The sequence below is a fragment of the Centroberyx affinis genome, unplaced genomic scaffold (genome assembly GCF_046629955.1).
Source record: "Centroberyx affinis isolate AG114_WGS23_722 - 3 ecotype Tasmania unplaced genomic scaffold, CSIRO-AGI_Caff_v1 ptg001619l_1, whole genome shotgun sequence".
Lineage (NCBI taxonomy): Eukaryota > Metazoa > Chordata > Actinopteri > Beryciformes > Berycidae > Centroberyx > Centroberyx affinis.
This window is the reverse complement of record NW_027280059.1, coordinates 187,245-207,667: the sequence shown is the minus strand read 5'-3', so window position 1 is coordinate 207,667 and position 20,423 is coordinate 187,245. Positions and strand designations below refer to the sequence as shown.

The window sequence follows — 20,423 nt, the reverse complement described above, 5'->3', positions numbered from 1 at the left end:
AACGAGACAGGAATAAAGACCATAACCAGCTGCTTGATGTGGATCAGTAGTGCTGGTAGTTCTCACCCCCTGTGAGTGCAAGTACTCCACAGTCTTGGTGATGGTGTGCAGCACAGCGCTGGCCTCTCTCTCAGAGAAGGACTTCTGCTTGAGGATCCGATCCAGCAGCTCTCCTCCACGCATCAGCTCCGTCACCAGGTACACCTGCTTACCGTTGTCGTACACCTGAGATACACACACACACACACACACACACACACACACACATTATCAACAGTCATCATCTGTGTCATCCGTTACACGTTCTTTCCTACACTTCCTAGGCAGATATTAGGCATTGGTTGTGTGGGTATGTGTGTGTGTGTGTATATACTCACATCCTTCAGTGTTATGATGTTGGGGTGCTGTCCATATCTAAGTAGAATCTCAATCTCCTCAGAAGGGTCTGTACTGGTCTTGTCAATCATCTGTCAATCACATGAAAACACCAATCACACACCAGGCTCAGATTTTAAGGGTTAGTTCACGATTTCCCAGATGCATATTCATACTTCTTTTATAAAGACTGCCTTTTTTCTACATTCTATGTTCTTGTTTTAATTCACATTTTATGCATATAATCCTACACATTTCATATTTTACTATGTAGTATCTTTACTTTTTCATGCTCTACACAGGCCAGCCTCTCAACGTGCTCTCACTTTTTAAATAAAGGTTGCTTAATGATATTTTATTGTATTGAATGACAAAATCACCTGACAGACAAGTGAGAAAGAAAACAATTTTGTTAAGGCTTTCCCAGATTACTCCAGGACTATCTTGGGATTAAACTAACATCTATGTTTTGACTGAACCCCTTTTTGACTGGGTTAGGGTTAGGGTTAGTTAGGGTGAATTATTTATTCTTTTCCATAGGAGTGGTGTTTGGGGTAATTTTGATTCCAAGTTTTGGTAAGTTATTGCGGGTAGTAGCACCAAAATTGTTCTCTGTTGTAGCAAATCATTTGGATACACTGTCAAAATAACCATAAACCAAATATTTATTTGGTTTATGGTTATTTGTTTTTCATTTTGCGTTTCCTCTATCAGTACAGGCAATTTTCTTGCTGTGGTAGGTGTTTGAACAAATATTACAGTAATACAGTAACCTTTGTTGCGTGTAGAGAAGGCAATTATACAGTGGCTACACTCTAGGGCAGTGCGTGCCATGTAGGACTCTTTTCAGTGTGTGTGTGTGTGTGTGTGTGTGTGTGTGTGTGTGTGTGTGTGTGTGTTCAGACCTTGACGGCGTATTCTGTGTTGGTGGCTTTGTGCACACAGCGTTTACAGACAGAGAAGGAGCCCATGCCGATGTCTTCCTTCAACACATAGCCATCGCTGAACAACAGGTTCTTCCCATGTAACTGCTGCAGAGGGAGAGACGAGGATGGGGGGAGGGGGGGATTGAATCAAAAGAGTTTAATCAAATCCCAACAGCATTCTCTCTCTCTCTTTCTCTCTCACACACACACACACACACGCAGCTAAATGCAGTTCCAGCCAGGCGTGAAACAGGATCTAAAGGCATTTACTGCTGCTTATTGCCTTACCACTAATAAGCCATTTCATACCCTTCCTCCTGTCTGGCTTACATGGACATTGCATTTTTCATTCATTCAGTCATTCATTAGCTCAACACAGGGAATTAAACTGGACAAAGGCCTCCATCTACTGGTCAAACAGTGACATAGGAAAGTGTGGATCAGAGCCTAAAATTGCATAACACCGCCAACGTACTTGCAATGAAGTACCAAATACAAGCACTCTTGAATTACTTGATTCATACGTTCAGAGACAGATTAAAAATATTCGCCTTTGGAAACCAATATGTTTTTTGATGCTGTGCCTCTCTTAAGGAGTGTTGAGGAGAGAGCAGTATTGTCACAGGAACCACATTCATTCCAAAATGCTATATATCAATTTCAGAAAACGTTTGCTTACGAAATTTCATCGGTCAATATTTAAAAATCACAGGTGATTCTATCCTCAAAAACATAACTGTTTTGTAAGTAAAGCTCTTAAGATGACTCCTAATTTTAACAGTTACCCATAATGGATTTGACTTGGATATCATCCATCATTTTGTTAGAGTATGTTTTCAATGTTTTCAAATGGTGGATATCTCATTTTGGAATGACACTCCTCACACGCACAGTGAGAATTGGGAGCACACAGCGCAGAATCTTCCTGGCAAGAGAGCACAAACTTGCACTACGCGTGTCTAATACCCCCCAGTCCACGCTCCCTGTGACAATGTTGTGGAGTCCTATGAGTTGTATGAATGACTGGCGGCTGACCTGGACCACCGGGTGTGGCGGGGCCTGGGCTGGCTCCTCTGAGCCTTCCTCCTCCAACATAGTCGACGCAACGAAGCTGAAGCCTCTGAAGAGCTGGTGGGCTCCGGCGCTGGGCGGCACGCCGGGGGAGTCTGGGAGGGAATAAGGAAACACAACAGTTAGACATGAATGCATAAAGTGTTGCATACTGACACAGAAACAGGATGAATGGACTGCAGCTCTAATTACAAAACCCATCTAGACGGTAATGGAATCAGTGAAATATATGTTTTGATCCAATTCCTTGGGCAATAGATGTTTTTTAAGATGCTAATAATGCGTTTTCATCTGTCCCTATTCAAATAAACCACAGCTTAAACCAGCTAAAACAAAAAACTGGATGATTTTGAATGCATGCACACACACATTCATGTATTTTTTATGAGCACTGCCATAATGAAGTGTTTATTGTGTGGCTTCATTGTGCCCGACTAGCTCAGCTCAGGCAATGATGCAGAATGATGCAGGCCGCATGGAGGCTTTCAACAGACTAAATAAGGCTTGTTTCATTTCCTCTGAAGAAACATCCTGTATTGATTATATTCAGCTGAGACAGAAATAATGTAGTGCTTTGGCTTAACTGGTGAGCCAAGCCAGATATGCCATGGACATGGAGTCAACCAATGGAATTGTACCAGGTGAACCTTCAACTTTAACCTCTGACCTTTAGGCGTGCGGGAGGTGAACTCTGAGTCAAAGTAGAAGGTGTCGTCCGGACGAGCCACAGCCGGTTTGAACGGAGGCTTTATCTCTCTTCTGAAGAGTTTCTGAAAGGCATAAAAAGACCTTTACTCATCTGTATAGTTGAGATTCCCCCCCCCCCCAACAAAGACTAAACATGATGAATATCTAAATGAGAGTAAAATGTCTGAATCTGAATAGTCAGGCACTCACATTCCAGTCTATGGTGGAGAAGAAGCAGTGCCGCTTGATCTCCTCTGCACCGTCAGCTCCAGACCCTGCCAACACAACATCGCCATTAAGCAATATTGATCTCAACTTAAGTCCAATACCAAACATTGTTTTTATAATTAAGGCTACATGCACAATATACCAAGGGCCAGTTTCTATTGACCACCCACTGGCATTTCATATCCAAAGAAATATACAACCAGGCTTAAACCTTCTCTAGGAAACGGTGTCAAAACGGTGTATTTTCTGCCATTTGTGAAGCTGTGTTCATCAGTTGGTACTCACCCAGTCGGTTGGAAGGGTTCCTCTTGAACAAAGCCCTGAGCAGAGACTGGGCCTCCGCACTCAGGAACTGGGGCATTCCCAGACGCGCCCTGCAGGGAGAGACCCACAACACACAGCTCGAGTTACTTCATCACTGATGATATGGAATGAGACTTTAACCAACAGCGAGAATCAACATTTCACCCCAGAGAGAATCAGAAAGAAGATACTCACTTCAGAATCAGGTTCATCGTTTCTTTACGGTCCTTCCCTTGGAACGGCAGAGCTCCTGTCAACATCTCAAACTGGGAGAGAGAACATACAACCGTCATCTAGAATACTTACTTTCCAGGGCTGTGAAAAAACACAATATTTTACAGATATTATATCAGAATTTATGTATTATCTGACTAAAAAGTGATGTAAAATCCTCACCATTAGTACTCCAAATGACCACCAGTCTGCGCTGTGGATGTGTCCCTGCCTGTTGACGACCTCTGGTGCCATGTACTCCACAGTGCCACAGAAGGAGTAGGCCTTCTTCTCATGGTCGATAGCTTCTTTACACAAGCCAAAGTCTGGAAAACACCACAAGACACAGTCAACACAATATTGCAAAATACTATACTATAGTATCGTGGAGTAGTACTGTGCGTTTTTCTTTTATGTTATTCTACACTGTTAAGTTATATTTTTGCTCTGCTGAGCATTTGGTGCCAGCAGCTTAACTCTTTCCTTCATTATAGCTGATTAATATGCTTATGTCCCTTTTATTTTACGGCACTTTGTACTTGTTTTAAGTACCAATGTAATTATTGTGATAATATCACACATTGAACTTTATTCTAAGCATACCTAGAGGGCAACAAATAACTGATAAAACACAAAAAACAAAGCATAAAGTACAACCATATGCAAAAAGCAGCAAAATGGCTACAATATGAATCCTACTTTTAAATTGCAACACTATATCTCTGTTGGCATTTATCCTTGTGAAGCTTCATCAGTGTGACCTCTCAAATTGCCTCTCTAAAATCTCTTAAGGTCACCTTTGATTCCAGCGGCAGGCCGCGGGGTAAATAAATGGCCGTGATTATGGTCGACGATAAGATTATGGTGTAATAATTAACTGGAGGAACATATATAAGCCCATATGCAGATATCTGGAGTGGGCGAGATAAGGCTGTCACCACACTATGACTAATGAAGGTCAACAGAGTGGAGGAGAGATAGAGGAAAGTACCTGTGTGTGAGTGTATGTGTCAGAGAGAGAGAGAGAGAGAGAGAGAGAGAGAGAGAGAGAGAGAGAGAGAGAGAGAGAGAGAGAGAGAGAGAGAGAGAGAGAGAGAGAGAGAGAGAGAGAAACTGACCTGTGAGTTTGATATGTCCCTCCTCATCCAGTAGAATGCTAGAAGACAAGGTAGTCAAATGTTAGGAAAAAATCATCACCTCATACATTTTAAGAATATTTTCTGATTCTAAATGCAATAACAATGGAATCATTTCTCATATGACGGAAAGGTTTTGTTCCCTTTCCAAGCAGTGAGTTAGGAAAAACCTCTCAGTGTTTATCCAGGTTCTTGGTTAATGTATCGCATATCAGATTAATCTAAATAAAAGCCTCTTCTGAGTGCACTCCAGAAGGGGATGATAGCTTTTTCATAGTGCCAGCAATATACATATTTTATAGTCGAATCCCAAGCCAGCCACTGTAAATGTATTCCTGTGAAATTCAGCTTTACACAATTCTCTAAGCTGTACTGACTTTGAGGATTTTTTCAAACTGATGACGGGTCCAGTCCAAAAATAGTTACTGGGTTGAGCGAGTGGTCTGTGATGCTTTAGACCTGCTGATGTAATCTGGTGTATCCAGCAAATATAAGGATACAAGACATGAAGGTGTGGTGGCATGGTCATAAAGTATGCATTTGTTTGTGTTTGTTTCTGTAGTCTTTCAGTGTGTGTATATCCGTTTTCTCCTACTTTTCAGGTTTGAGGTCTCTGTAGATGATGCCCAGGCCGTGCAGGTGGTCCAGTCCCAATGCCAGCTCTGCCAGGTAAAACTTCACATCCTCCTCTGTGAACATCACCTGGGAGGCACAGAAAGGGAGTGAGAGAGAGAAAGAGTGTGAGAGCACATGAGAGCGAGAGAGGTCCAACGGAGATAAATCAGTCTCAGCAAGTGAGATAAATGACTGGATAAAAGAAAACCGGAGCTCAGTTCTAGCAAAACATCAAAAACAAATGAACAATTCCCACTCTTTAGACAGTCTAGTGAAGAGATCGCCTCCTCTGAGGAAGTCCAGGATCAGGTACAACTTCCCTTCAGTCTGGAATGCTACACACACACACACGCACACACACACACACACACACACACAAAGTTGCACTGAAATTCATTTGATTCAATTATAGATCAGCTGGCATAACTGGCTACAGAGCATTAGAGGTAATAATTTCTGGAATTTAAAGCTCTTCAACTCACTAAAAATCGACTGAGAAAAATCAATAATGGAATCAATACATGTCATCGTATTGCTACTATGTTGGGAGGAGAGAGTAAAGAGAAACAGCGCTGCGGGCTGACTCACCATAGTGCAGTTTGACAACAATGGGTGGTTGACATCTGCCAGGATGTCTCTCTCCATCTTGGTCCTCACACGGTCTCTCACTGTGGAGAAGAATACAGAGGTTAGTGTGTGTGTGTGTGTGTGTATATGTGTGTGTGTGTGTGTGTGTGTCTAGTATGGACTAATAGCATGTGTTGCAGGCAAATCCAGTAAACTCGAACTGCAGTTCAAGAGTTTCATTCCAAGATGAGATGACAATCATTTGAAAAAAATGACACTTGCTCAACAAAATGATAAAACATGATTCAGTCAAATAATGGCATTTTCTTTAGAAGGACGGATAGATAACTTTAGTTCTTGTTTGACAAAATACAACTTTTACATAGTGGATCTTCTGTATTTAAAATATAAGAAGATGCTAAATATTGAATGACGAACTTCAGGTGATGATATATAGCCTTTTGTAATTCAGTTCAATTCAATTTATTTTCAATTAAATCATTTGTAAGTCAAAAATATGACTTAACATAAATACAAGATGCATCTGTGTGTATGCCTGTACAGTTAATGCCAACCAGATAATGTATTCTGGAGGACTGTGTGAAGCGGCATATGAGAAAAATCTGTTCCTTTCTGTTTCTTTCATCATTAGAGCCTGCAGAGTTTAACCACAACACCTGTTTGTATGGTGCAAACTCCAGTGCAAACTAGGGTGGTCTCAACATTTCTTAAACATACCTATCTACTTCTCTTCGAGATACAGAAAAGCACACACCCCCTTATGTGAAACTGGATGTTTAGCCACTTGAAAACAAACGCTGAAAACACCACAAAAGCCAAAAAAGAAAGCATTTTTGACATGTCCCTATACGAACTTAGTGCTGCGAAATCATCTGTGTAAAGGCTGTAAAATACATACAGGGCACAAATTTGTCTTTTCATCTGCTCCCCTGCATAAGAAATCTTGCTCAAAGACACTTCCACAGAGTTGACATTTGGGGTCGTGGGAAATCAAACCTGTGACCTTTTGGTTATATTGTCCCACCGTGATGACACCCTACAACTGCATCACAGGCTAGTGTACCTTTGAGTGTGGCCTTCTTGAGGACCTTCATGGCATAGAGCTGGTTGGCATCGGGAGGGGTCACCTTTCGCACCAGGAACACCCTACAACACACACAACACCGGAAACACTGCGTTATGTACTGGAATATGTGTGTGGCTCAGGGTGAGAGCTTCTGGGAAAGGAAGAGTGGGAGAGAGAGAAAGAGGCATACAGAGAGAGCAGAGAGTATTAGAGTGAGTGTGTGAGTGTGTGAATGTGTGTGTGTTACCTTGCCAAAGGATCCCTGTCCCAAGACTTTGAGCAGTTCAAACTGGGAGGCATCAGCCTTCTCTGAACCCTCTTTGACCACATGGGTAATGTTGATCTCCTTGATGTCTCCATCCTCCTAGGAAAGACAGAGGGAGAAAGGTATTTAATCAATCAATCAATCACTCACAGAATAGACAGAGAACTAGTGAGGATAGTATGTTTTGAAGGATTGTTGTGGAGCATAAGAAAATGATCAGCAGATTACTGAGAATTTGTTGTTCAAAGAAGGCACTTCCTTCACAAGGGTGTCCCCTGCCCTAAATAACACAACATCCGAGAATAATACTACAGAAAGAGGAAGAACGCTAAAAAGCAAGGTGTAAGTGAGAGAGAAATGACACGCAATGGGTGCTTGTCAGTATGTTGGGTTTTTTATTTAAGTTTCTGGAAATAATGACTGCAGTTGCAGCATTAACTTCAAGTAATTCTCACAGCAAACCAGCTGTACCTTCTTCTAACTGTTCCACACTAGATTTGACCCACAGAGGTACACAACACTGTTCCTGTGAGGTGCAACAGACACAAGTTTTAGAACTTCAAGCTTGGCCTTTTGGAAACCGTTCAGAGACTTAAAAACAAATTCAAGCGCGCAACAACTTCTTCAGCTTCTCCCAGGGTGGAGCAGCGACAGCGCCGACAACTTCACCACAGGCACAATTGCCGCTGCTGACCTGGTGTCAACCCCACTGACAACTTGTTAACACCCAAAAAAACAAAGCATCAAAACATCGGCAGAATGTGAACAACAAAGTATGAGCAAGTCTCTTTCTAGAGATTAGCTTTCTCAGTTCTCTGTACTCAAAATCCCTTGCGCTCTCCGTCCCAAGCCTAGGGTGAAGCACACTGGTACAGTTACCCAGAGGGGATTTGTTAAAATTTAATGAAGTTGGTGGGGAAATACATTTTAGTTTGCTTCTACTTTTGTGCTAAAAAGGGGGGATACCTTGTCCCTTCATCCTCCCGTCAAGTTCTGTGTGGTTGATCCACAGCACATTTAGCAAAGGAAGCCTATAAAGCAATAAAGCGTCAACAGCCAACAACACAGACCTATTGTAGTAAATTTGACAACAGGAAACCAGAGAACATGCAGTCTGTCAGCTGCACCTCACTTTTAAACAACCGCTGACACCAGTGAGCATTGTATGGTCTATAGAGTATCATGATGCCCTGTAAGGACAGTCCTGCATTAACACAATTACAACAAAGCCTGGTGTGCACATTGCAGGCTTAACAAAACCCACTCTCTGCTTGTTCACACAAAAATTAAAGCGCCTCATCATGGCATCACATTATCAATGACAGTAACATTTCTCTGGAGCATACTGGAAAGTTTATCAAGGTGCCAACAGGATTAGTTATCACTTTACCGTCCAGCGGTTCCTCCCTGCAGGTGAGCTGTCTGTGCCGTTGCCTGGTGCTGCTGCTGCTCTGTAGCTGCTACAGTGAGCGCTGCTGCTAACCAAGGCTTTGTTCTGCTGCTTTTTAAACAGGTAGAGGGTCAGCAAGCGGCCCAGGTTGAACCTTTTCTTGTCCTTATCCATCTCAGCTTCTCCCTATCTTCTGCCTTGACACCCTACCCATGTCCCTACCAAGGCAAACGCACAACGACCTCATATGAACCACCTTACATCACACACACGCTTTTAGACTTTTTCTTGCACTCATTGCAGAACTAACTAAGGGCTGCAGGTTAAGATGGAGAAATCTGTCTGTCCGTATCTCTCAATCTCTGCCCTTTATCTATTCTCTCAGCAGGAGGCCTCTAGTATTATTATTATTAACTCTTCATCTTCATTCTCTCTCTCGTTATCTCTCTCCTCCTCTCTCTTTCTCTCTCTCTCTCTCTCTGTCTGTCTGTCTGTCTGGTTAGCCCAGTGTGTCCTCAGTGAGCTCTGACTGACTGTCTGACTGCAGCTGAAGTGAACTGGAACCGAGGCAGGCAGGAAGGAAGGAAGAGCCTGCTCTTACTCTCACAGACCTGCAGCACCCCACAGGACCCACAGAGAGAGAGAGAGAGAGAGAGAGAGAGAGAGAGAGAGAGAGAGAGAGAGAGAGAGAGAGAGAGAGAGAGAGAGAGAGAGAGAGAGAGAGAGAGAGAGAGAGAGAGAGAGAGAGAGAGAGAGAGAGAGAGAGAGAGAGAGAGAGAGAGAGAGAGAGATACGGCTAAGAGAGAGGGAAGGATGGTGAGAAAAAAAAACAAGCCCTTCCTCTGACCTGGATGCCACAATACATGTCAGATCTCAGAGTCAGAGTTGACTTGTGTGGTCAGTATCCAGCCCCATTTCCAACAGGCAGCTCTCTGCCACTTCCCTCTGCCCACACTAGTTAGTCGGACAGGGAGCTTGAGGAAAGGGGGTGGTGGGGCGAGAGAGGATGAGGTGTCCCCTCTCAGTGTCAACACAGCCAGAGGATTCACTGCCTGCTGATGACAAAGATTTTCCTGTCTGTGGGCAAATGTGTCCCTGTTTTCCCTCTCTTTACTCCAATGATAGGTTATTCCCCCTTATCCTCTCTCTTAAAAAACAGCTCTCTCCTGTCCTAAAGTGCTCTCTCACTTCTATTTTATTATCTCTTATTTTACTGCTCTTTATTAAGTACCTCTGCCTTTGTCTCTTTAACAAGAGAGAATAGGGCATTACACAGCCAGACAAAATACAGTCCATGAGTCAACTTCGCTCTTGACCGAACAGTAGCATATCACTATCGAGGCTGTCAGCAGACCTGCTTTCCACAAACATCTGATTACACTGCAATGCAGTCCAAGCTTTGAAACGGTCGATTTCAACTGGTTTGCGATATTGAATGCAATTTCCAGGGGGCATGCAGACATAAAAAGTAAAAGTGCTTTACTCTATTTAAAGTGAATGAAATGCTGGGCTGTTATTACCATAATTACCCATATGTTCTTCATAGACTCGAGCTCAAGCAGCTATAAAGCGATAAAGTAGGACAGGAGTAGAGTGTGTTTGCTTAGCGAGGGAGGAACTGTAGATCAGCCGGATGTGGCTGTACAGTATGAGTGGTCAGAGCTTACCTGGGCTCTAATATTGGCATAGTCCTTCTCTATCCAGGTGATACGAGAGTCCTGAGAGGGGAGGATGGGTGGGGATGAAGGGGTTAATATGTGCTGTACAGAACACAAGTTGGTTGTAGGCGAATTTCAACATAAAGGGGAGGCGGTTTACAGAAACACAGACTGACACGTACTGTAAATGAATGCACAAGTGCCCTCGCGACCGCACATACGCCTCCTGCACGTGCACACACACACACACACACACACACACACACACCCCCCACACATACACACCCACACATACACACCCACAGACAGAGGGGGTAGAGCGGAGCAAGATGGTGATAATTGCCACGCTGGTGACAGGAAATAGCTCTAGCTCTTCCCTTCTAGTTCTCACTTCCTCTTCTCTGGTACTGATCTCACTTCCTGGCTGCTCATTAGTCCTAACCTACATCTGCTCGGGAGTGGTATTTCCCAGCATAATTGCCACTTCAGAGTATTTTTGCACTTTATCAAGTTGATTTAGCAGGAAAACCAATGTAACAAGTATGTCTGTGACAATGTGACAATGTGCTTGTGACATCTGGTATAGAAATGACACCTTGCAGAAAACACTCATTTGACTTAATGGTATGATTTAATGGTAATTTAAGTGTCGGGTCTAAGGAAAGACTAAAGCTAGTCTCCAGATTGTTCTGGACTTCAGTGGTCTCAACACTGACTGGTTTGACTGAACAGTTTTTTTTGTTAGGTTGCCACTGCCTTTTCCTTTGTCTCTCCTATGTCTCTTCAACATAACACAGGCTGAATACTAGGCTAATAGATTAGGAGTGTAATAAAACAGGAAATATTTGCCTGTATTAGCAATAGACTCCCAAATCATCTGGAAATGTAAGACCCAAGGGAAGAAAGTTTGAAAGCCAATGAACTAGTGAAGCCAACCAGGATATAGTGCAGGGTTAGAAGAGGGGCTATAAAGACACCTTCATGTGTTTCCTCTCACTTCACAGCTCAGAAGACAGCAACTCAGCCTCACATCCACCTTCAGAGAGGAAACTCCTTCCTCTGCTCCCAAAATATCACACACCACACACACACACAGCTGCCTGCTTCCGGCAAGTCCCGAGTCTGTAACCCATCCATCACCCAGGCACCGCTCACACTCACACAGAGGAGCACAAACGCACTTGACTGCACACAACACTACACATGCAAATGGAGGTTAACAACAAACACAGACACAGAACAAAGGGGCCACTTGCCTCTGGTAAGCGGGTTTTGGTGCGGAAAATGAGCCTCCACATGTCTGTGTCCAGATATTTCCATGTCACTAACACTATCGCTCACTCTCTCTGACTCTCATCGTCTTACAAATACACACACACAAACACACACACACACACACACACACAATGTTAAACTTGGCTAAGACTTTCTGTACGCAACACTGACACACAGATAGAATCAGCACGCACACACACACACATACATACACACACACACACACACACACACACACACACACACACACACACACACACACACACACACACACCCACCCCAAAATGGGAAGTGTTAAAGTTATATAAATGGATATGAGCAGCAGACTGATTTGACTGAACAGAGCAGGAGGAAATGGTGTCAGAGTGGCAGGAAGTGTCTCTTAGGAAGTGTTTCTCTCACAGACAGAAAAAGGCCGAGTGAGGGAGTGGTAGAGTGGCAAAGACAGACAGTCAGAGACTAAGAGAGAGGTAAGAGAGAGACTGGAACACTGAGCAGTTCCAGACAAGTCCACGACAGAGCACTCTATTTTGTTTGACTTCCCATCCAATATTGGCTTTGCATAATTAGGCACTTTGTATGATTGCGCAAACCTCTGTTAGCAATGGCACATTTCTCAGAGAAGGGAAGGAAATGGATTGCATGCTGATGCACGCTTAGAAACTATTTGTGCTGAAATTGCACTTGCCTCCTACAGAGGGAGAAAGAGACAAACTTGTCTGAAGTGAGCAATTTCCTGCTGGATATCAAGCTGGCCAAGCTCCAACAATGGCTGGCAGATGAAGAAAACGCAGTGAACAACAAACCAAAAAAGGAGACTACATCAAACCTTTCATCAGCAGGTTCTTCAAACTGCATCCTGCCACTAAAATACTCTTAAATAGAGCCAAAGCAAACAATATAACCAATCCCAGGTGTGAGTTATTTCCAAGCAAATGAATAAATGGAAAATTTGTTAAGTGTGAGTACAAGCCTTCAATAACTCGCCTTTTTAAACATTTTTTCAAATAGCTTACTCCCCACGTTATATCTGACCACGAGACCGGCCCGGCCCCGAGGAATGGAGGGGAAATTCCTACCTGACCCGGCCCTGAACCACGGGCTGGGCCGGGCCGGGCCGGTCTCGGGTTCGGGCAGAGAATCAAACCTCTGCTAGAGAGACAGACCTGGTGTAATGCTCTTTAGCAAACACAAGGGGCCAGTGTAGGTCTACAGCCAGTCCAGCGGCCAGTGCTCCATCCATGGAGAGTCTGTGAGGTGGGAGCTTTAGCCAAGTAAGGACATGTTCACTTTGTCAGCTCAAAGCCCCCCCTCCAAATCTCACTGTTGGCTACGACATAAATCACAGCAAGCGAGAAGAAAAAAGGGACAGAAAGGGAACATATGAGAAGTGACAGAGGGAACAGTTAGCAGGGTTCGCTGGTGCTCAAAAGACCGTTGAGTAACTAAAGGTCACAGGTTTAAGCTCTGCAACAGCCATGAGTCTTGACAAAGTGTCCCTGAGCGAGACACAGAGCCCCTACCTGCTCACTCACTCTAAGCTGCTGCGGATGACCCGAGGGAGCGATACGACTGTAGATGACGGGAAGATTTAAGAGAGAGAGCAACGATAAAGAAGGCTGGACGTGAAGGAGAGAGGAAGACAGGAAGAGAGAGAAAGCACTGTAGCGTTTAAGGGCAAAGTGGTAGTGAGCGAACAGCAGCGAAGGACGACTGAGTTCACTGCGGCTCTAAGCTAGCTGTAAGACACAAGACAAGTCTTTGTCTGCATGTCCTGCAGCGGCCTCTCTCCCCTCTCTCCTGTAAAACGGAGCAGCACCTGTACATTTTCAAATACATGACAGCTCCGATGGTTGGAACAGAGAGGAGAGAAAGTACAGAGTGTGAGACAGGGAGAATGAGTACATAGAGGGAGACAGAGACTAGTCTAAACATCCATCCAACCGCGGCCCAGTCTCATCACTGTGAAAACAAATAGCACTGGACTACGTATGCGTGTCCAAGCTCCACACACACACACACACACACACACAGACAGAGGGGTAAATTACACCACACAGGTACTCTGCAGTACTATTTTGAGTATGACTAAGAAAGCTTCCAGCCTACCTGATTACATAATTATAGCTGAAGGAAAGAAGAGACCCTTCAAAATAAAGTAGGCAGAATGTCAAAATTAATAGCTCTGTGTTGGATCCACTAATAAATGTCTGTCCCACAACAACGACATCGGGCTGAGAATATGGAACACGTTTTTCCTCATGATCTATAAGCCTTTTTACAGGAAAATACCCCACATATAATACGGTGGATGTCCAATCACCTGGGTGTGACGGCATCGTTTGGGGTTTAGAGAGATGAACGAGGCAGAAACGTTAACTAGAAATTAGAAATGCATTTCTTTAATGCAGCACTAGACCTTGACTTTGCATGTGCTCTGGAAAAAAAGTGTAGGAATTTCCAGTTTGGAGTTCCCAGGCTCACATTGGGGGTTGAGTGTGAGTGTGTGTGTGTCTGTGTGTGTGTCTGTGCTACATTCCAGAAGACACTGGCCCATGTCTGCAGGCAGGCGGCCACATCCATCAGGTGAGAGATAGGAATGTCTCTCTCTGCGTCGATCAGTCCAAACCTCTCCGGTCTTCCTTCTCCCGCTGTAACTCTGGAGGCATCAACCAAAGCCTGCTGCTCTAGTTGCAGGGCTGACTCACTCAATTCCCCCATTTTCTCGCTCTCGCTCTTTTTCTTTTGATGATTTTCAGAGGCTATCTCTGCGGCTCACCTTCCTTACTTTTCGTTTAGCCACTCAACCTCTCTATCCGTCTTTCCCTCTTTCCTTCTTCCTCCAGTTCTTTCTTTGACTTTCTCTTTTTCTCCTTCTGTCTTTCCGTGGGTTAGGGCCATGATTGACGGGTAGGTGCAGAAAAAAGAGGGTGGGTTGGAAGGATGGAGGGAGAGGGCAGAGGATGGATGTTCACCTGGTACAACGCTATACTTGGAAGGCTCCACACGAGTGGCTGTGGGCGAGTCGTTAAGTCCCACAGTGGGCAGCTTTAATACTAGCTTACCTGGTGACAGATTTAGAGAAAAATAGTGAGTGGCTTAATGAGCAAGCAAGTGTGAAAAGGGGAGAGAAACAGGAAAGCAGAGGTCCAGTAAAACGTCAGGCTCGCAGACTAGCCTGAAGGCTCAGACGGAACAAAGGACTAGTAGCCGAGCAGATATTAAAGGTATTAAGCGAGCCAAAATCGTATTTGTCAGACTATTAAAAAATTTTTAGCAGCTCATGTTAGCTGGCACTGGCGTTAACGCACTCAGGCACTTAACCCCTCACTACTTTCCATGATTATCCCCGTCTTTCCCAGTACTGCTGCTGGTATCCCATAGATAGGTGGAAGAAAATAGCTTCATGTACTTTGGATTTGGGGGTTATATCAGTAATTGAGGAACAACACTACTGATATCCATTACATCTGACAATAATACATTTTTGTGGCATCATTCTTACTTAGCATAATTCACTGCTTTATAACCCACCTCTAGACCAAATTCTAGACCAGAATTTTAAATCATGTTCTGGGATTTTGTTTGGAATTTGTCTTATGTACTATAAATGTAAAAAAAAAAAGCAAACACCAGTGTATCTGTCAGGTAGTAATACCCAGCTAGACACACACTGAAAATAGTCGACATACAGTAGGACAATAATAAAAGGCAGAAATACAGATATAGACAAAAAGCAAGAGGAAGTCATTGGGCTTAGTGTGGTGTGAGATTAGTCTGTCACAGTAGTGAGGTAACATGTCTTGACCTTTGAGCCCTAAGCATAGGGCACCGCTGGGGTTAATACCCATCCTGTAGCACTCTCTCCCATCTGTCCCCTCCACAGCACCCACCCACACATGCGCATTTATAAACCCATACAAACACCCAGACTCATAATCAATACCCATGTAGACAGGCAAATGTACAAACTATAAATGAAACTGTTAGAAACACTGCCCCAGCCTCACAGCACACTGCGGAAACTGCCACCATAATTCATTGACTGAATACAGCAACTGTGCGGAGAGGAGGGAGTGTCGACTGGCACAGATGCCAGTATTAGCACAAATGCTATAGGAAGCGAGGAAATAGCGCGGGTGCCACAGGAAATGCATCGAAGGTAGCACAGCATTAGCGCAGATGCTACTGGAAATCCCATTGTGGCATCTGTAATATTAATAGCACCGGCAAGAATAGCAGTAAGATGATAGGCAGTTCAGCGCTGGGCCAGTTGACACGAGGCCATTACGGCCTTGTGTAACTTTTAGAGTGGCAGTCTCGGTCAATAAATAAATAAATAAAAAAAGAAAGAGCGAGAAAGAGATAGTAGGAAAGAGTGAGACAGAGCAACAGAGAGAGAGAGAGACACAGGGAGAAAGTGAGAGATGAGTGGGAGAGATAGATGAGACAGAAGGAGATGAAAGAGTGGATGTTGGTAATGTAAACAATGAGGTCATCGCAGGCAGAGCCAAGCTGGCTGACTGCAGCAGAACTGTGTAGCATGTTAAACAGAGACACACCACAGCATGCTGCGGCACTATGCATGGAACACAGACACACACGCCTGCATGTACTTTTACACACACACACACACACACACACACACACACACACACACACCAACTGTCTCTAAGGTCTTCATTTCTCTCTTTCTGGCCTTCTCTCACCTTTCATACTCCCATAGTTCAAACTCTCCACACTTGCCAGAACATTCTAAAATGGCAGCTTTATAGCTCAGTCAAGAGCTATTGCTTCCTCCATCCCATGGTTCAACTCTTTCCTTAAATATCAACCTTCCCACTTGCCCCATACACATGGACACACACACACACACACACACACACACACACAGACAGCCACTGTGCCGTGTTCCTCAACATGCCTTACCCTTGTCCCACAAATCTTCCTTTGCTAAACACATACACTCATGCACACAAACACACACACACACATCCACCCCAATGATAACCTTGTGCCTTGTTCCTCGACGTGTCCCACCCTCAGCCTTGTTCCTTTCATAACTCCCATGCCAGCACAGGTGAGATCAGCACACTGGTAGCAAATATTTAACTAGCCTGCCAGGCAATCAGCCAGGCAGCCCCACCTTCCTTATCCACTGGGGCCAGAAATTACCAAGCAACCGTCCTTTAGAAATTTACACTCCACTATAACATACCCCATGTATGGCCAATATATCATGATTTATTATGTTATATGCAACGCTAACACTTTTCACCGCCAAGTTCCATTTTATATCTTCAGCCAGGTCATGACACAAACATCGACAGAACACAATAATAAAAAGCAATAAAATGCAGAAAGTTTTTTTTGGCCTTGGCTGCCAAAGGTTTTTTGAATTAAAAGACTGAATGAAGACAACCTGGCTACTTGCCAAACTGGCAGAAAATGACAGATGGGCCAGTCACAGTCAAAATTCAGCAGTATTTGGTTGGTGGCTGGTGATGATTCGGAGCCCGGCCCTCAGCCATGCCAGACTATGTTAAATCAGTGTGAAGGAAATTCCTCCTGGAGCCAATTTCTCATTATGGGTCTGTAGCCCTGTGCTCAACACACAGTCAATATGAGTAAGTGTGTTGGTATTGACAAAGACAAGCAGTAAATTCACATTCAGAAATCAGCACTGCATTGAGATGCAATAAAACACAGTAGATCATGCAAAAGGCTAAGAAGTAACTGCAGCCCGGGTGCATGAGGAAAAGGACGGATGGATAGATCTGTTGGTATAACAACTCATCTGGGTACAGATGGGCTATGGAAAAGGTTGTGGGTGATGCAATTTCCTACCCCTTGTGCTGCATGCAACACTGCTGCTGCAGCAACCAAGGTCAAAGGTTAGATGCTGCTGGGTGCCACAGTTAACACAGTTGAGAAAGAGAGAGAGAGAGAGAGAGAGAGAGAGAGAGAGAGAGAGAGAGAGAGAGAGAGAGAGAGAGAGAGAGAGAGAGAGAGAGAGAGAGAGAGAGAGAGAGAAATGAGGAGAGAGAGAGAGAGAGAGAGAGAGAGAGATACGGCTAAGAGAGAGGGAAGGATGGTGAGAAAAAAAAACAAGCCCTTCCTCTGACCTGGATGCCACAATACATGTCAGATCTCAGAGTCAGAGTTGACTTGTGTGGTCAGTATCCAGCCCCATTTCCAACAGGCAGCTCTCTGCCACTTCCCTCTGCCCACACTAGTTAGTCGGACAGGGAGCTTGAGGAAAGGGGGTGGTGGGGCGAGAGAGAAATGAGAGTCAATCACAGAAACACAGAGAACACACAAAAAGTACCTAACTTGGAAAGACAAACCAGTAAATTGACATATAAACAAGAACGTAGCAGAGCTTTGATTCAGAGAGAGAGAGAGAGAGAGAGAGAGAGAGAGAGAGAGAGAGAGAGAGAGAGAGAGAGAGAGAGAGAGAGAGAGAGAGAGAGAGAGAGAGAGAGAGAGAGAGAGAGAGAGAGAGAGAGGAGAGAGAGAGAGAGAGAGAGAGAGAGAGAGAGAGTAAACACCACCACGCATATTAATGAGAACAATAAAGGATGAGAGGAACTGGTCAGGAGATTTTCCTTACACGACCCTGAGAAGGAGAAGCGTGAAACTATGGCAACTGTGCGTTCTCTGTCTCCGTCTCCCAGCATCCTCTTTGCAACAGAAGAGGTGGTGAAAGAGGCAGTGGCAAAGAGTTAAGGCCATACACACACAGGAGACACTGCTAAGACGATGCTTCCAGGTAACATTTGCGAGTCTCGATCTTCACAAATGGAGCACTCCATTGCCCAAAGCCTGGCTCTTTACCTTTACACGCTACTTCAATATGCACTTTGCTGCCAGACTCCTTTTCCCCTTGCTGATCATTCTGTATGCAGAGAAGCCTATTTACATTTATTCAGGAACTAGCTCATATATTATGATGCTGGCAATATAGCTTGTGAGTCTAATATCAGAGCCCTTTAAGGCTACACAGCCTTATCTACAAGACAATGCACACACACCATATGATTAATGGACAGACTCTGACCGACTCACAGTAGCCCTGCGTCATCACTACCAGTGTGTGCGTGTGTGTGTGTGTGCATGTGCAAGTGTGAGTGAGTGAAATTGGTTGCATGTTTGTGTGCATGAGCGTGCATGTGCGCTTTAAGCCAGCCTGATACTGATATATGAATGAAAATCCCAATGACCAGACAGGTGAGGATTTATGAGAATTAGTGAAACAAGTGTGTGTGTGTGTGTGTGTGTTTGCGTCTGTGTGCATGCATGTGTGTGATCACAAAGCTTTTTTTCTTCCTGGCGGCACACCTCGGAATCAGAGCTTAGCGACGCCGAGGACGCAGTAACCATGACAACAGGGCCCATAGCAGCCATGAATGGATGGAGGGAGGGATGAGTTGAATAGCTGGATGGAACGAGAGTCTGAGGGGCATCTGGGTGAAGTCTGGCAGGCTTTTAGTCAGATGTTCTGGTACGATGGAAATGACTGATATCTCAGTTTCTACTTAACACACATGTACACATGTACACACACACACACACACAATACAATACACACCCGCAGTCCTGCTGCACCCATTCACATAAATCATCTTTGCTATTGTCGTATGGTTTTTCATTCATATATCAACATCAGTCTGGCTTAATACACCCACACACATCAAACTGCTGGTACAAATGTTGGATGTGAAAAGAAGCATAGCTAAAATGATAAGTAGAAACTCCACATTTATGGTGCTATGTGAAATCATTCTTCGAGGCTGCTTGTAGCAAAATGGATCTGTTGGGACGATCCTAAACTCTCGATGGAAAGATGAAACATTAGTTTAACGTTATCCTATGAATACAGTGAACAGTGACAGACAGTAATGAGAGTTGCTTGCTGCCGCTCTGCTACTGGAGGGAGAGAAACTACACAGAGCTGATAGACAAATAGAGAGACAGAGAGAGAGAGAGAGAGAGAGAGAGAGAGAGAGAGAGAGAGAGAGAGAGAGAGGAGAGAGAGAGAGAGAGAGAGAGAGAGAGAGAGAGATGGTAGCAGAGGTTATATTACTGTACAATAGAATCCAAAGATTTAGAGCCCTGTTCCAGCACAGAGGCAGGCTGGGTAATTGGGCTGTAAACCATCCTCCTGCCTGTGTGTGGTGTGTGTGTGTGTGTGTGTGTGTGTGTGTGTGTGTGTGTGTGTGTGTGTGTGTGTGTGTCTGTGTACCCACTCACACCCTAATCCACCTAAACAGCTATTGCCATTAACATCAGTTCTGGTGATGACATACACAGATAACAGGTTAGCCACTTGACAGACAACCCCCCCACCCCAAAACACACACACACACACACACACACACACACACACACACACACACAGAATGTACATACATAACACACACTTAAACAGAAAATCAGCTATGACTGCAGAGGAAAAGCTACAACTGCACCTAAACATGACTAACAATTACTGATTTACCTCCTCCAACCACTGCCACACACACACACACACACACACACACACACACATACCCCCTCAAGGGCCTGGAAAGGCAATCACAACAAGGTCTGCTAGGTACTGCAAAGGATAAGGAGCCATTTTAATT

At 44.3% G+C, this 20,423-nt stretch overlaps 1 protein-coding gene across 1 annotated transcript in view; it reads right to left on the bottom strand.

Annotated features, from left to right (window-relative positions):
• Positions 1–20,423, bottom strand: part of rps6ka1 (ribosomal protein S6 kinase a, polypeptide 1) — a 58,432-nt gene that overhangs the window by 4,069 nt on the left and 33,940 nt on the right. Inside the window, 16 exon segments of the mRNA XM_071528111.1 lie at positions 67–225; positions 378–467; positions 1,281–1,406; positions 2,337–2,467; positions 3,040–3,142; positions 3,270–3,334; positions 3,573–3,661; positions 3,786–3,856; positions 3,987–4,129; positions 4,922–4,959; positions 5,535–5,643; positions 5,812–5,889; positions 6,143–6,163; positions 6,166–6,222; positions 7,206–7,288; positions 7,457–7,572. Coding sequence (XP_071384212.1) covers positions 67–225; positions 378–467; positions 1,281–1,406; positions 2,337–2,467; positions 3,040–3,142; positions 3,270–3,334; positions 3,573–3,661; positions 3,786–3,856; positions 3,987–4,129; positions 4,922–4,959; positions 5,535–5,643; positions 5,812–5,889; positions 6,143–6,163; positions 6,166–6,222; positions 7,206–7,288; positions 7,457–7,572 — 1,479 coding nt within the window.